The sequence below is a fragment of the Eubalaena glacialis genome, chromosome 4 (assembly GCF_028564815.1).
Source record: "Eubalaena glacialis isolate mEubGla1 chromosome 4, mEubGla1.1.hap2.+ XY, whole genome shotgun sequence".
Taxonomy (NCBI): domain Eukaryota; kingdom Metazoa; phylum Chordata; class Mammalia; order Artiodactyla; family Balaenidae; genus Eubalaena; species Eubalaena glacialis.
In genome coordinates, this window is record NC_083719.1 from 157548377 (window position 1) to 157564660 (window position 16284).

Sequence of the window (16284 nt, forward strand, 5' to 3'; positions counted from 1 at the left end):
CCACTGCTCTGTGTGTGTGTGTGTGTGTCTGTGTGTGTGTGTAAAAGGGGCTGGGCTGGGGGCAGATGGCATGGTTCTCACCTATTCTGGAGTGAATACGAACACTCTTTAATGTGAATTGGGGCCCAGGCCTAGGGGCAGTTCTGGTGGGGGACCCAATGTGAGGGACCAGGGCAACGGAAAGGTGGAGGAAACCCTGGGCTTGTTTCACCCTGGGGGTTGGGTTGGGTAGAGTGGGGTGAGGTGAGTTATTGGTGGGAGGAGGGCTCAACTGCAGGTGGAAAGATAACAGGAGAGAATCCTAGGATCTAGGACTCACTCTGTGCTCCCCACCTCGAAGAAAGAGGCTAGGTGGCCTGAGGGCCAGACTCTTCCATTTTGGGGGAGGGGGCTCAAGGCCGCTGACCCAGAGCTGGAGCTCAGGGACAGGAGTGGGGGGCTCTCTCGAATGATCACTCTGCTTTAAAAACTTTTATGGATTGCCTCTCATCAGATTTGTAGCCTTGGAGCCTACCCTGTATCCCGCACCTCCCCTCAGCCAGCTGTGCGTGGGTCCCTAGAGTGGCAGGGGCGGGTGGGGCGGGGACTGATGAGGCCCTGGCCCAGGAGAGGTGGTCAGGCCTTACTATGGTTCTGCTAGACGATGATTAACTGGAAGGTGATGAAGCTTAAGCCCTTTTCTGTTTCCTATCTAAATAAATACTTTTAAACAAAACCAGAATTATTTTTAAAGAGGACTCTAAAATTGAGTAAAATTCAGGCCCCCCAAACCTTGATCTGCTCTAGTCCTGCCTTGAGAGGGCTCATGTGAGACCCCCCAGGTACCACGGAGGCTGATCAGGGTGGAAGCTGGTAGGGGGGAGAGGGGTTAGACGGTGGGGGGGGGGGCTTTAACCGCCAAAGAGGTTTGAGCCAGGGGATGCAGTGTATGCCCCTGGCAAAACTGAAGGGGCAGGGAGCAGCAGGAGTGGCCCTCGCAAGACCCAGGTGTCATCCGGTCTGAGTTTGAACCAGTAGAGGTAGAACTGAATTTCCAGGGCTTCCTTGGTGGCCCAGTGGTTAAGAATCCGCCTGCCAATGCAGGGGACACGGGTTCGAGCCCTGGTCCGGGAAGATCCCACATGCCTCGGAGCAGCTAAGCCCGAAAGCCACGACTACTGAGCCTGCACTCTAGAGCTGGTGAGCCACAACTACTGAAGCCCGTTCTGCAACAAGAAAAGCCAGCCCGATGAGAAGCCCACGCATGGCAACTAGAGAAAGCCCGTGCGCAGCAAGGAAGACCCAACGCAGCCATAAAGTAAATTAAAAAAAAAGAATTTCCGTCCAGTGAGAAGCACTTTTTTAAAACATTTATTTTTATTGGAGTATAGTTGCTTTACAATGTTGTGTTAGTTTCTACTGTACAGCAAAGTGAATCAGCTATACGTATACAAATATCCCTCTTTTTTGGATTTCCTTCCCATTTAGGTCACCACAGAGCATTGAGTAGAGTTCCCTGAGCTATACAGTAGGTTCTCATTAGTTATCTATTTTATACATAGTATCAAGTATATATATGTCAATCCCAATCTCCCAATTCATCCCAGCACCCAAAAAGCGCTTCTGATTGGGCTCCACTGTAATAAAACGTCCTGCACGTGTGCTAAAAACACCATCCATATAACCATCCTCCTCTCGCTCACCAGCTCAGTAGTTACTCCTCTCCAGGGATGGGAACAGACGGCAAGGCCGGGGATTGGGGTGGCGCTGGTCCTGAGCTTTGCGGTGTGGGGGGAACTAGGGGTCTTTCGTGTCTGCGACTTGCGGCGCCCTCAGCATCTCAGGTTGGTCTGAAGGACGCTGCAGCGGCCAGCGCATAGGGAGGAGTCAAGCCTAGACGCTGGGCTCCGAGGGGGCTGAGTCGGGCTGTGGGGAGGGGCCTGGGGTGGGGCCTGTATGGGGGCGGGGTCCGGAGGGGGGGGACAGTCGGGAGGGGGCGGAGCCAAGCCCAGAGACTGGGCTACAAAGGGGAGTAAGGCTGGGGGAGGAGCCTATGGAGGGGGCGGAGTCAGACCTAGAGGTGGGGCTCTGAGGGGGACCAAGCAGGGGGCGGTCTGGGAGCCGAGGGCGGTCCCTGCGGGGCGGACCCTGGGGGGCGGGCGGGGCCCGACGGGCGCTCTGGGTGGCCGCGGTCATGAAGCCGCAGCCGCCGGGCTAGGCCCCGGGCGGCTCCAGCCCTGGGCGGCCCGCAGAGGGCTGGGCCCAGCCCCCGGCTCCGGTTCCCGGGCCGGCGGGCGGCCGCTCACCATGCCCGGCAAGCACCAGCACTTCCAGGAACCCGAGGTCGGCTGCTGCGGGAAATACTTCCTGTTTGGCTTCAACATCGTCTTCTGGGTGAGCGCGGGGTGGGTTCTGGGCCCTGTGCTGGGGATGGCGGGAGAAGGAGCCTCAGTCCCCTACTAGGGGGAGACACTCTCTGCCACAAGGGCTTGGGACCGTCCCCCCACTCCTTCCTCCCACTCGCACTTCCACGCCCACCCCCAGGACCACCCGAGGGAACTACGAAGAGGCCCGGATTGCAGGGGACGGGTCCCAGCCACTGCGGTAGTGGGGGGGGAGGGTAGTCTTCCGGGGTCTTCCCGAGGCCCGGCGGAGAAATGGGTGGTGTTTCCGTGAAGACCCCACGGGCACGCTTAGTGCGGGCGCCCCCTCTTCCTCCCAGCCCCCTTGCTACCCTGGGGTGTCGGGGGTGCGCGGAGCCCCAACCCTGGTTTTACCCGTAGGGAGGAGAGCCTCCTCGAAGGACGGGATCCCGTCTCCTGCCCCTTTACCCCTCCATTACCTGGGCCTGCTGCCTCGCCTTAAGCTCCTACAAAGGGGGAGGGGTAGGTCAAAGGTCGAAGCCCCCCCCCACCCCAAAGAGGCTTGCGGGCAGGGAGGGCCAATCGCCCTAGTTCTCGGCCGGGGACAGGGGATATTTCCTGATGAGAGGCCAGGAGAGCTGGCCCTGGGGAACAGAGTTCAACATCCACAGCTGACCAAACCGAGGCTCCAGGGCGGGGCTGCCCTTGCCTGGAGAAGGGAGCTGCTGGTGCCCCTCCCAGGGTGGCATCTGTAGCCCTGGGCCCTGCCAAGTCATCTTTCCCTTCTCCCTCCCCATCCCATATCTCCAAGGCTACTTGCTGCCTCTGCAGTCTCTGCTTCTGACGTCTTGGGTCAGAATGCCAGGCCCATTCAGTTTTGTTTAGCAGGACTCAGTGGCACTGCCCTCTACCCACATGCTGCTCATGCAATGTGGGTGCCCTTTGGCCTCAGCAGTGCCCAGCCTCGAGGGTGTGAGCCATGTGCAGAGAGCGCTAGTCAGGGAAGTCTGAGGCTCTGGGCGAAGCAGGCCTAGCTGTGAGACAGTGGGCAAGTCACTTCTCTCTGGGCCTCAGCTTCCCTGGCAGCGAGTGGGTGATAATGAAGCTTGCCCCTCAGGACTGTTACGCAGATTAAATGAATTATAACTTACTGTATTCTTGCAGCTACTTCATTATCTACATTTTAAAGGTGAAGTAACAGGCACAGAGTGGTTAAATCATTTAACCCAGAGTCACACAGGCAGTAAGTGCAGAGCCAAGGTGACAGCTCAGTGGGCAGTAGATGGAGGTGAGGCAGAGCATTAAGCAGAGGGAGCCCCCAGATGTCAAGGGGCGAGAGGCATGAGAGACCCAGGCTTGTTCCAGGGTCCCACAGGGTGGGGAGCCCGAGTGTGAAAGGCCCCAGGGCTGGGGCAGAGAGTCTGAGTTTTATGTTGAGGGCAGAGGGTAGCACTGAAGGCTTCAGTGCTGGGTGACGGGTATGTTCTAGCTTCTGTTTTGGAGGCAGATCTGCCTGGCTGACACGGGGAGGGTGAGTGACGGGCAGAGTTTGGAGGTAGGGAGACCAGGGAGGAGGGCTGGGGCAAAGTTGGGGTGGTGGCGGGTGGGAAAGGTGAGGAAGGCTCCAGGGGAAGTTATGAGGCTGAACTGACAGGACTGGGCCACTTGGGGGTTTGGTTTTGGGTCAAGGTGGCCTGAAGGAGGTACCTGTGAAACAGGTCCAGAGATTTTTTTATTTTAATGGAAAGCAGACCCTTATGTTACCCTGCTCAGAACCTTCCAGTTTTTTCTCACTAGAATACAGTCCAGACTCCTCCCCGTGGCCCACAGCACCCTGTGCTGTCTGGCCTTGCTGACCTTCAGTTTGTCCCTTGCACCGCCAAACATGATCTTACCTCTGGGCCTTTGCCAGTACTTCCGCCTGGAATTCTCTTCTCTTCAATGCACCTTTTCATCATTCAAACCTCAGCTAAAATGTCACCATGCTCCCTAACTGAAACATGCCCCCACTACCCTAGTAACTCCCCATTTCATCACCCTGTTTGATTTCCTTTAAAGGCTCTGTTGGTATCTGAAATTACCTTGTTTGCTCACTGTGGATTTCGCCCACTGGAGTGTAAACTCCATGAGGGCTGAGAGCTCATGTGTCCTATTCCCTGATGTATTTCTGGTGCATGGAATGGATCCTGGGACATGGAGGCGTTTGCAGCAGGCAGGTGGACTAAGGGCTCTAGAGGCAGGGAGAGGTTTGGGTGGAGATCAGGAGATGCCAGTGTCATGATGGGGTGAAAGATGAGTGTGAGAAGAAGAAGGGTAGAAGGCTGAGGTTGGAACCTGGTGGGGGAGGGGGGTAGCCATGTGCATGGCGCAGGTGAAGCAGAGCATAGTAGGAGGGAGGCTGAGAAAGGGCAGGAGGAGGAATGGCATTGCGTTAACCATGGAGAGGTTTGGGAAAGAGAAAGTAGTGATCATTCGCCTAAAGGCCATGGGCGGGTCAAGTGGGATGAGGCAGGAGAAGTGATGTTTGGTGTCACATCCCAGATCCAGTGTGGGAGAGGGAAGGAAAAATATTTCTAGAAAAAGAGTACAGCAGTGGGAGGAGCCTGGGGTTGGAGAGGGGAAGGTGCTAAAGGTGGCAGGTCAGGGGTGGAGCTGACTGAGGCTCTGTGCTGAGGGCAAGGAGGCTGCAGAGAAAGCAGGTGGGAGAGCGAGGTCTGAAGAGATGCGGTCATGGCCTTGGGCTTGGGCCAGAGGGGCACTCTCCCTCTGAGACTAGATGTCCTGCCTGGGTTCAGGCAGCTGCCCTCGATATCCAGGGCTCTTCCCAGTACGGAAATGAGGTGGGATAGTGGGTGGTGTTTAGAAGGCCTAGGCTGGTGCCCCTCTGCTGATCTGGGGCTGAATTGGGATTCCCTGTCATTCAGGGGTCTTTGGCTGTGAACTACAAACATGTACTCTGCCAGATAGAGGTTGAAAGGGTGGGACGGGAGTGAAGTGGCAGTCACAGAGTTGCAGGGCAGCAGGAGGACCAGACTTGGGAGGGGGCAGAGAGGATGCCAGGAGCCTGGAACCCTAACATAGGCCTGGGGTGAGAACAGAGGCTCAGGAAACAGCTGCTGCCGCTTGGTGGGACTGTTTTGGCCATCCTCTGCTCCAATTCTGAGTTCCAAGAAGGGGCCTGCTTTTGTCTGTCTTAGAGCTGGGGACGGTTCAGTCTTCCAAGCTGTGTCCTGTGGGAAGAAACACTGAGATGCATTCTTGGGAAGATTGAAAGGACCCTGAATGTAAATTGATACAGCCACTATGGAGAACAGTATGGAGGTTCCTTAAAAAACTAAAAATAGAACTACCATACGACCCAGCAATCCCACTACTGGGCATATACCCTGAGAAAACCATAATTCAGGAAGAGTCATGTACCACAATGTTCATTGCAGCTCTATTTACAATAGCCAGGACATGGAAGCAACCTAAGTGTCCATCGACAGATGAATGGATAAAGAAGATGTGGCACATATATACAGTGGAATATTACTCAGCCATAAAAAGGAACAAAACTGAGTCATTTGTAGTGAGGTGGATGGACGTAGAGACTGTCATACAGAGTGAAGTAAGTCAGAAAGAGAAAAACAAATACCGTATGCTAACAAATATATATGGAATCTAAAAAAAGAAAAAAAAAAGAAAAAAAAATGATCAGAAGAACCTAGGGGCAAGATGGGAATAAAGATACAGACCTACTGAGAATGGACTTGAGGATACGGGGAGGGGGGAGGGTAAGCTGGGACAAAGTGAGAGAGTGGCATGGACATATATACATTACCAAATGTAAAATAGATAGCTAGTAGGAAGCAGCCGCATAGCACAGGGAGATCAGCTCGGTGCTTTGTGACCACCTAGAGGGGTGGGATAGGGAGGGTGGGAGGGAGGGAGATGCAAGAGGGAAGGGATATGGGGACATATGTATATGTATAACTGATTCACTTTGTTATAAAGCAGAAACTAACACACCATTGTAAAGCAATTATACTCCAATAAAGATGTTAAAAAAAAAAAAAGAAAGGACCCTGGATCCCATTTACAGCCCTTTCCCCTCTTTCTCTCTTTCCCCCTGGCTTCCTGAAGACCCTGAGCAGTAGGGGGGAGGGGGCTCTGCTGGGCGTGGGAAAGGATGCTGGTGCCCCAGCCCTCAGCTCTTTGCTGCTGCTCCTGCAGGTGCTGGGAGCCCTGTTCCTGGCCATTGGTCTCTGGGCCTGGGGTGAGAAGGTAAGGTGGTGGGGTAGGGTGTGGGGCTGCTCTGGGTCAAGATGGTGGGAGGGCCGGCCCCCCCCCATTTGCCTCTGCTCGCCCTTCACAGGGTGTTCTCTCCAACATCTCGGCGCTGACAGATCTGGGAGGCCTTGACCCCGTGTGGCTGTTTGTAGTGGTAGGAGGCATCATGTCGGTGCTGGGCTTTGCCGGCTGCATTGGGGCCCTCCGGGAGAACACCTTCCTGCTCAAGTTTGTGAGTGCCCTCCCACTGGGGACCCCAACCTCCTCCCACCCACTTCTTGCATAGTTCATGCTTAATAATGGTAGTTTTATTATCATGGTATTGTAACAGTGATCACCAGATTTGTATTCTCCACATTTATAGTATCCTTTCTGTTGTAAGGGACCGAAACCTAGTGGCCTAAGCTAAAAGGGCCACTAAGAAAGCCCAGGGGCGTGTTAGCTGCCAGCGCATTTGGATCCAGGAGCCACCACAGTGTCACTTGTCCTAGTCGCTCTGTTTCTCAGCTCTGTCCCTCTGGGTTGGCTGCAGTCCCCTTGGGGTGGAAAGATGTCCAGGAATGGGTGGGTGCTGGCTTCAAGCTGCCCTCCCAGGAACTCCTGCCGGAGGCTGAGTGAGGCTCTCCCTTCCCAACCATTCTGCCAAAGTCCTTCAATTGCATCTCCTTAGTCCTGATTGGCCGCCTCTGGACCAATGCCTGTGGTCCCAGGGGAGGTAGCGCTCTGATTGGTGGGCTCTTGACGCATGCCCAGTCCTCTATGTGGGAGTGGGAATGGGGAACGAGGTGGAGGTGGCTCCTTCGGAGCCGCAGAAACTGAATGTGTGTGTGGAGAGTGGTTTCTCGAAGACAACAGGGTAGGTAAGAACAACACTATCTTTTTTCATCATAAAACAATACTAACATGATAGAAGGTGGGGACTCTGGGCTGTCTTGGGTTGGGGCGCAGGAGGTTGGAGCCCCACCCAGTGGCAACCCCAGACCCTGTATCTCTGACCCCCACTGTCTGTGTGCCCCCAACCCCAGTTCTCCGTGTTTCTTGGCCTCATCTTCTTCCTGGAGCTGGCAACAGGGATCCTGACCTTCGTTTTCAAGGACTGGATTCGAGACCAGCTCAACCTCTTCATCAACAACAATGTCAAGGCCTATCGGGATGACATTGACCTCCAGAACCTCATTGACTTTGCTCAGGAATACGTAAGTCCAGCATCCAGCTCTGACCACATGCAGGAGGCACCTACCGGGCAGATGAATGAGGGAGCAAGTTCCCTGTGTGCTGGGTCCGTTCCCTCGCCCACCAGGCCAGGCAGGCCCCAAGGAAGCGAGCTAGGAAGGCCCCTGTCTGAGAGGAAGCCAGCCCCCGGTGATCTCCATGTGCCTAGCCCTGCATGGACACAGCATTGGGGAACAGAGGCCAGAGGATCCAAACTGGCAGCTCCTAGGCCAGGCTTACAGAACACTTAAAAGATGAAACGTGGCATAAAAATATAGATTTCTTCTACTAAACTGGGCCCACAGTATGGGCTGGCGCTACATTGCTACTGCCCCCTTTGCTGGTAGAGGGACTGTTTGCCCCGTCCCCGCCACTCTATTTTATTATACCTGTCGGCCCTCTTCCCTCATTTATATTATTTGTTTGGCCTCTGAACATATTCGAGTTTGAGACCCACCCCCCCAGAAGTTCTGCCCTCAAGCTTGCAAACCTAACCCCTGTGAAGAAGCAGTCAGTGAACAGTTCACGAAATCCTAGACACCTCCCGCCTGCATGTTCTCACCCACTCACACGCGTAGTCACACACACTCAGAGTCATACTGCTTTGGTGCCATCCACCCCAAGAACTGCTCTGGGATCCAGAGGTGAACCAGAGCCGGTGCCTGCTTTGAGGAGCTCTCAACCCAGGGCAGAAGTAAACAGAGAGGCAGGTGGTTAGGATGTGATTTATTTGTTCATTCAACCCAGAATTGTTATGGACCTACTGTGTGCCAGGCTCTGGGCTAGGGGCTGGGGATTCAGAGGTGAAAAAAGCTGGGACCTGTGTTTGTGGGGATGGTAGTCTGGGGGAAGAGACAGATGATAAAAGAGCAAAGCAAACAAGCGTGTGTGTGTGTGTGTGTGTGTGTGTAGAATTATAAATTGTGGTAAGGGCTGAAATGGGGAAGCTTGGAGAAGGGGAAGGCCTCTCGGGGGCAGCCTTGGGGGAGGAGAAGGAGCAGGGAGATGAAGGGAGGGGCAAGTGCTCTCCAGCAGGAGCAGCGGGTGCTGACAGAGTGAGAGGAGGCAGGCAGAGGCCAGGCTGTGTGCTGGGACCCATGCAGGCAGAGCCACATGGCCGTGCCTCACTCCCCTGGCCCAGCCCACGGGGTGTACCTGTGTCTGCCGCTGAGCTGGTCCCTTGAGGGCCAGCTTTTTAGCAGCCTGTGCCATGTCAGTGAGTTAAGGCTGTGTGCTCCTGTCTCCCCACTAGATCATGAGCTCCCTGCTTCATTGCAGCCCCACGATGTGCTGGGTAGGGGTAATGGTGATACAGGTGCTGACAGCAGCATCTGTGAAGTGGAATGGGATCATTGTGAGGGTGGCAGGATTGCCCTCCTGTCCCGGCAGAGAGGAAGGGAGAAGGTCTTCTGTAAAAATCGCCGGGGCAAGTGTGGGGAGACGGGTCACAGATGTGGGGTTCAGTGGTGCCTTTCCCCACAGGGTTGGTTGAAACTCCAACCCCTCAAGGTGGCCTAGAGGAAGCCACAGTCCTTGGGCCACCATCCTTGCCCCCTCCCTTCCTTTTCTCAGCCTCTCTTGGGCTAGGGGACAAGCTCAGGAGCCCCTTCCTACTCCCCCCAGCCCCCACCAACCCAGGCAGGAGCCTCAAGCTGCTCTGGTGGCCCTGGGCCCAGGCCTGGCCTGTCTGTGGGGGAGCTACCCGCCTGCCTGGCTGCCTCTAGGCCCCCTCCCGGTCAGCCCAGCCCTGTCTTCCTGCAGCCTGGGCCTGTCCCCAGACAGGATGGGGCTCCTGGGCTGGGCCTGGCTCACCTGGGGTTCTTCTCCCACCCCGTAGTGGTCTTGCTGCGGAGCCCGAGGGCCCAACGACTGGAACCTCAATATCTACTTCAACTGCACTGACGTGAACCCGAGCCGGGAACGCTGCGGGGTGCCCTTCTCCTGCTGCGTCAGGGACCCTGTGGTGAGTGGGGCCTGGTGAGGAGGGGTGGGCCTCGCAGTTCGCAGGCCCAGTCTGGGAAGAGCCCATCCCCGGGCTGGCTCGGCCCCGCCCTGCTCTGGGGGCTGTGGATGTGGATGTCGGGGGAGGTCAGCTTACATGGGAGTAGCCCTGTGGGCTGGGGAGTTTGTGTCCATGGGCAGCGCTGAGGCCTGTTGGATAGGGACTGCTCCTCTTGGGCCACCATGCTGGGGTGGCAGGGTTGGGGGTTCTGACCCTTTTATGGCTTTCTTTAGAGCAGAAGCTTCTCGCAGTGCCATCCCTCCAGTCACGGTGCACAGGGACAACGAGGGCCAGGTTTCTTCCCATTCTTATAAAACTCGAGCTGTCAGGGTTCCTAAAAATGAAGCAGTTCAAGCTGGTGGTGTGGCCATGCGCCCTGGCATCAGGGAAAAAGGTGCACGGGTCCCAGCCAGCCTAGCTTAAGGAGCAGTGGACGTGGCGGAATCCATGGTTCCATCTGCTTCCCCTGAGACCCCATGGATGCCCCCCCACTGAGTTGCTCACTGGCCTGTTTCTTCTCAGGAAGATGTCCTCAACACTCAGTGTGGCTACGATGTTCGGCTCAAACTGGTGAGAGGGGAGGGGACAGGGCTGGGGGCAGCTGGGGGCACTGGGATAGGAAGGTGGGGGTTCCCTATAGGCTCTAAAAGGCCTCAGGGATTTGGGGGAGGGGATGCTGAGTCCTAGGAGGCACGCGGGGCTTGGTACTGCCAAACACAAGGCAGTGGACTCCACTAGAGGGAGAAAACAGTAAGACATGGATAAAGAAATATGAACAGTAATGTGACAATTTCAGCTAAGCACTTGGAAGAAAATAAAATCAGGGAAGTGATGGGATTGGGGCAGGGCAGTCAGGGAAGGCCTCTCGGAGGAGAAGGCATCTGTGCTGAGACTCCGATGAGAGGAAGGCCCTGCAGTGGAGCTCCAGGCGACAGGCACTAAGGTGTAAGGTCCTGGGCGGGGCTGAGCTTAGCAAGCTGGACTGAGATGGGGCCTGCAGTGGTGGTGGGTGGGCTGAGCCGAGCCTGGTGCCCATCTGTCCCCAGGAGCTGGAGCAGCAGGGCTTCATCCACACCAAAGGCTGCGTGGGCCAGTTTGAAAAGTGGCTGCAGGACAACCTGATCATCGTGGCTGGGATCTTTGTGGGCATCGCCCTCCTCCAGGTACCGCTGTGGCCCTGCATGCCCTCACTCTGCCCTGGACAACCTGCCCTGCCAGTGGCCTCTCCCTCACCTGCTCTCCGTCTTACAGATCTTTGGTATCTGCCTGGCCCAGAACCTCGTGAGTGACATCAAGGCAGTGAAGGCCAACTGGTGAGGCTGCCACGCTGGCCATGGCCACTCGCCTGGCTGACCCAGGGACCCCCCCCGCCAAACTCTGCCCGTGATGGGCAAGGCTGCAGGAGGCTTTTCTGCTTGGACCTGAACCCCACATGGGGCTTGCGTGCCTCTGGGCTGTGCACCCATGGAGAGAGCTGCATGGCTCTGCCCGGGCTGCCTGTCCTGTAGCTGTGTGCACGGAGGGTGGGTGTGGCCAGTGGGTGTGCACAGGGAGCCGCCATCTCAGCTGTTGTTGGGTGGTTGGCTCTCCGGGGGACTAGGAAGGGCACAGCTAAGAGGGGGCAGGCCAGGTGGGGTGGGCTTGGGGCCTGCTGTTGTGTGGGACACAGCCTCACGCATCTCAGAGCTCTCTCCACTAGCTGTGACCTTGACCCTGCCAGGAGCCCACTTCAGCCTCAATGTCTCAGACTCTAAAATGGGTCCAAGAATTTTCTCTCCCTTGCTTGCCTCTCAGGATCAAACATGATGATGGCTACAGACTACTCAAATAAACAAAACCTTGAAAACCACTGGCTTCCGCCCGGCGTCTTAAAGGTTCTATCAGCTGCAGGTTCTCAGCAGAGCTCTCCATCTTGGGCCCTGGCCTGGAGCCATCCGCCAATGTGTTTTCTTGGCCTGGGTAGTATATACATTTGAGCCAACCTTTGAAACTTGGTGTATTTCACGTAAAAGTCCAGATCCCCAGCTTCTTGTGAAGATTGGCCATCTGGCCACAGCAGCTCTTGGGACATCGTCTCCTGGGACATGTGCTTCCTGTTCTCTGAGGGACCCACCTGGCCTGTGCTGCTCACCCTGTAGGCTAGGGTTGGCCTCCCCACTGCTGTAGGGTTTTTCCCTGCAAACACCGCGAGGCTGCCGTGGGCTAAGCCTGGGGCAAGGCACCAGGATGTGAAGAATGGGGAGGCTGGACCCTGCCCTGAAGAGGCCACACAGCCTAGGAGGAGTCCAGCCACACTGGAGACTGAGATGGGTGCCCAGGAGAGTGGCTGAGGGGTGGAATGGAGATCAGGAAGGTTTGGGGAAGGAAGTAGTTGGAAGTTGAAAACTTGGCACACATGGGGTTGGGGGGAGCCTGTTTTGGGCCCCACGGTGGTTGACGCAGGGGCTCACTTGGAATCAAATCGAAAATCTTCATGGAGGCCTGCAGAGCTGCCTCATGGCCACCAGAGGGCGCACCAGCAAGCTTTGCCTGGGTCTGGCTGCTTCGTCCACAACCTCACTCTGGTACAGCCAAGTGCCTGGTGTGTCCACCCAGCTTACCAGTGCTTTGGGTTCAGGGAATTTGAGAACTTCAAAAGGAGCAACTGGCTCAGACTTGGGAAGCCTGCTGCTCTCAGCTCTGCCTCTTAGCTGCATGAAGGGGTGTTTGTGGAGTGAATGCTGCACCCATCCCTAGGGTGCCCTTTGTGGATAAAAGGAGGGATTTGGGCTGGTTCACAGATCTCCTACTCAGATGCTCTTAAGGTTGTATAAATGAATGAAGTAGGCCTTTGACTTGTGAGGTCTTTGCAGTGCAACTGACTTTCCTACTGTTCCTGAAGACTACACAGAGAGACATTGCTTTATGACGAAAAATATTTGGATCATCAAGTTGATAATGGCAGCTGACCTTGAGGTACAATAGAGTGGTGGGGACTGGCAAAGCACAGGTCCCCATCTGAAGTTGGTGGCTGTCATTTAGTTGCGGCTAATTGCTATAAAGTGGGAATGCAGGTCTAATGTCAGAAATCTGGAGAAGCCAGAAATCCAGGTTTTTATGTGAAATATCCCGATTTTTAAGGTGTTGACAACTAATGAAAAAAGAATGCTGCAAGCCCAACAAAAGAGGAGGGGGCCAGCTTTGGCCCCTGTGTCACTATAGTTCCCTCTGGGATAATCACCCACCTGGGTCCTGGCTGCTCTGCCATTCAGGGGTGGTGGGAGCTGCTGCCAGGAGGGGAGGGTGTGGGGTATGCACCCAGCATTGTAGCTCCCAGAAGCAGGCTGGACAGTGTTCTGGGGTCCCTCACGGGTGCCAGTGCACTACAATAAATGCAGCTCACGATATTGTGCACGTCTTGCATTTTTTAATTTCACAAGCTTTTACTTTTCATTTTCCCCCTCAAACCTCACAATCCCCTTGTGAGGTGGAGACTCTTTTCCTGATGAAGAAACTGGGCTCAGAGAGGGGAGCGAGTTGCCCACCACACAGCTGGAGGAGGCACCCAGATCTGAGCCTTCTCGCCGGAGTTCTGCACCAGACCCGTCCTACCTTTCTGACGCATTCGGGTGACACCTGCACACTTGAAGTGCAAACCAGTAAGGGAGAGCAAGGGATCGTTCCCCAAGCATGAGTTGAGCTTCCACACAGGTGCTGGGGATATAGAGGAGAGAGAAGGGCAAAGTCCCAGCCCTCGTGCTGCATTCTCGTGGGGGAGACAAGTAGGCAAATAAGCATTTTTGTTAGTAATATAAGCTATGAAGAAAATAAGAGTGATGGGCTAAACAGTGATGGCTGGAATGCCTGGGAGAAGGGACCCCTTGCTGGGGTGGTGGAAGGAGTCCCATATCTGGGAAGCTCCAGGGGAACAGTATTTCAGGTTTTGGTACCAGCTGCCCTAGAGGACCTGAAGCTGGGTGGGCTTGGCATAAGGGAGGCTGGGGTGCTGGAGAGGTGGGAGTGAGGGAGGGGCAGAGGGCACGGACAGAGGGAAGTGGTGGAACCAGGGTATATTTAGAAATAGGACTGATGAGATGTATGGGAATGATGAAGGAGTGGTTGTGACCTTGGCTGCGGGCCCAGAGTTCTCCAAAGTTCAGTTCTGCTACAGGACATCCATCCATCCATCCACTCAGGTAGGCCCTGGCTGGAGGCTGGGGTTGCTGAGGCAGCTCAGACTTGCCCTTTCCCTCCCGGAGCCCACGGTTTCCTGGTAGAGGCTGATGGAACAGTTGGTAGTGGTGCAATGTGTATGTGGCGACGAGCACATGATGATCACTGCACTTGTCATTTCATGCTGGTGAGAGACAAATCTCCTGTCCCCAAAGTAGAACTTGGAGCAGTTCTTTTCCTTGGACTGAGGAGCCCTTACCCAGATGGGACCTCTCCGGATGTGTAGAAAACACAAGGAAGCTTATAAGCTACCCACTGCCCATCACACTAGGATCCCTGGGACATGGGGACCAAGGTCACCCTCCCACCCTCTGTCAGGGACACTGGAGGTGACAGGGGTGGGCATTGTCTTGCAGCCTGGGAGACCCTCAGGAGCCATGGGCCTACCTAGTCTAACCAGAGGAGAGGCTGCCAGCAGCTCCCCTATCATCTTGGCAGGAGGGCATCTTCTGACATCAGGCTACCTTGTGCGTGGGGGGAGGGTGGGGGAAGAACTGGAAGGGACAGATTGAGCCGGACCATTGAGCCCTTGGATCTCTGGATGAGGAGGTCAGATGGGCTATGGAGTCCGGGGCCAGGGTTCACTTCCAGAGGGTGGCTGGCGCATGCCTTGGAAAGAGACACTCGTGGCGGCCACCAGAGGGCACCAAAGCGCAGCCCACGCAGGCAGCAGAGTCAGCTGTGGGCAGAGGGGCTGTGGGTCGTTGGAGGGAGGTCCGCGTGGCTAAGCAAAGACATGCCACCTTCCAGAGACCTGGGGGCCCACCCTGTTGGTACCAAATCCAGACCTTGCCACCCTCTGCTTTATTCTCCGAGGACTTAGAGCAAATGACACTGCCTGCCCCACAGATGCCTCTCCCAGTGCAGTGCTCAGGGAGACCTGAGCCCACCTTCCCATCCCTGAAGGCGGTGATGTCTGCCAGACAGAGCTGGGAAGGGGGTCACTTTCTCTAGGAGGTTGAAGCGACATGCTCCAGCACATACACCTCCATTCGCTCATTCAGCCAGATTTACTGAGCACCGAACTGTGTGCCAGACACTGTGGTGGGCACTCGGGATACATAAGGGAGCAAGACGAGACCCCCACCCTTGTGGTGCTCACGGTCCAGATCAGGGCTGGCAACCTTTGTCTGCAAAGGGCCAAATCGTAAATATTTTAGGCTTTCAGGTCATACAACCGCTCAACTCTGCCTTTATAGCAGAAAGCAGCTCTTGACAAGACAAACGAATGGGCTTGGCCATGTTCAAATAACATTATCTGGGCACTGAAATTTGAATTTCATATAATTTTCATGTGTCACAAAATACTATCCCTCTTTTGATTTTCAACAATTAAAAAACATAAAACCATTCTTTTATATATAGCTCTGGAGCTGTGTAAAAACAGGCAGTGGGCCGGACTGGCCTCACACACAAGCTGGTATGGCCGCCCCCCCCCCCCACCCCAGGAAGGGAGAAGACCAGGCACGGTGAGCCTCACTGCTGTGGAAATATGAGTGAGCAAGGGGCCTTGGGAGTGTAGGGGCTAGGTCAGGCCTCGGCACTAAATGGGGTGATCAGAGGGAGCCTTGATGAGACAGCAAGATGGAGCAATGACTTTTTATATTTAAATCATTTTGGTAGCACAGGTAGAAATAGGAACCCAATCTACTTAAAAAATGGATGACTCTAAGGTCCCCTTACTGCCCTATTCTATTCCCCTCTCCTCTCCCAGTGACATTGAAGCTGTGAGCTATAGATCCCTCTGGACCACTTACATTTTAAAAATTTCCTCCTCATATTATGCACTCAGAGACAGCGTTCAGCATCGTGTGTATGTGTGTTAAGTGGCGGGATACTGTCCGCATCTTGCTGGGCTAGCTTTCCCCTTGCCGCTCCCCACACACACACCCGTGATGTGTTTTGAAGACAGAATCACATTTGTGCATGTAAAGCTGCTTCATTTCTCCACTTCGGGGGTGTTCCCTGCGGGGATAAGCCATGTTTTGCCTCTCCATCCCTTTCCTTGACTGTCCATGGATAGTGGACAGTCAAGCTCTTCCCACTTTGGGGCTCTTTCCGCCACAAGGCTCTGGTGAGAGACACAGCCGGGCCTCCTCTCCTGGGGTTCCAGCTGGAGCAGCCACTGTTCACTGCACAGGATGAGGGCTACAAGGGAGGGTGGCCCCAAGTCAGGGCTGATGGCAGAGGTGGCCCCAGCAGGTCCCTTCCTGTGCCGAGGGGCATCATTTCTGCTCCTCAGCC

General features: G+C 55.3%; 1 protein-coding gene across 2 annotated transcripts; it reads left to right on the forward strand.

The window, feature by feature from the left end:
• Positions 1 to 2196: 2196 nt before the first annotated feature.
• Positions 2197 to 13217, forward strand: TSPAN17 (tetraspanin 17). Of its 2 annotated transcripts, XM_061189974.1 has the most exons (9): positions 2197 to 2373; positions 6558 to 6608; positions 6700 to 6846; positions 7640 to 7810; positions 9664 to 9789; positions 10351 to 10398; positions 10875 to 10991; positions 11080 to 11141; positions 11623 to 13217. In XM_061189974.1, exons 1-9 carry the CDS (start codon positions 2287 to 2289, stop codon positions 11657 to 11659), a joined length of 846 nt encoding a protein of 281 aa, XP_061045957.1. In that variant the 5' UTR covers positions 2197 to 2286; the 3' UTR covers positions 11660 to 13217. The 2 variants fall into 2 exon arrangements, with proteins under 2 accessions (XP_061045957.1, XP_061045958.1); XM_061189975.1 differs by lacking the exon at positions 11623 to 13217 and having other exon boundaries at positions 10355 to 10398.
• Positions 13218 to 16284: the final 3067 nt, after the last annotated feature.

Coding starts and splice junctions, on each gene's coding strand:
- TSPAN17 (XM_061189974.1), top strand. CDS start 2,287: ATGCCCGGCAAGCACCAGCACTTCCAGGAACCCGAGGTCGGCTGCTGC. Junction 7,811..9,663: donor TTGACTTTGCTCAGGAATAC/GTAAGTCCAGCA, acceptor CCCACCCCGTAG/TGGTCTTGCTGCGGAGCCCG. Junction 9,790..10,350: donor GCTGCGTCAGGGACCCTGTG/GTGAGTGGGGCC, acceptor GTTTCTTCTCAG/GAAGATGTCCTCAACACTCA.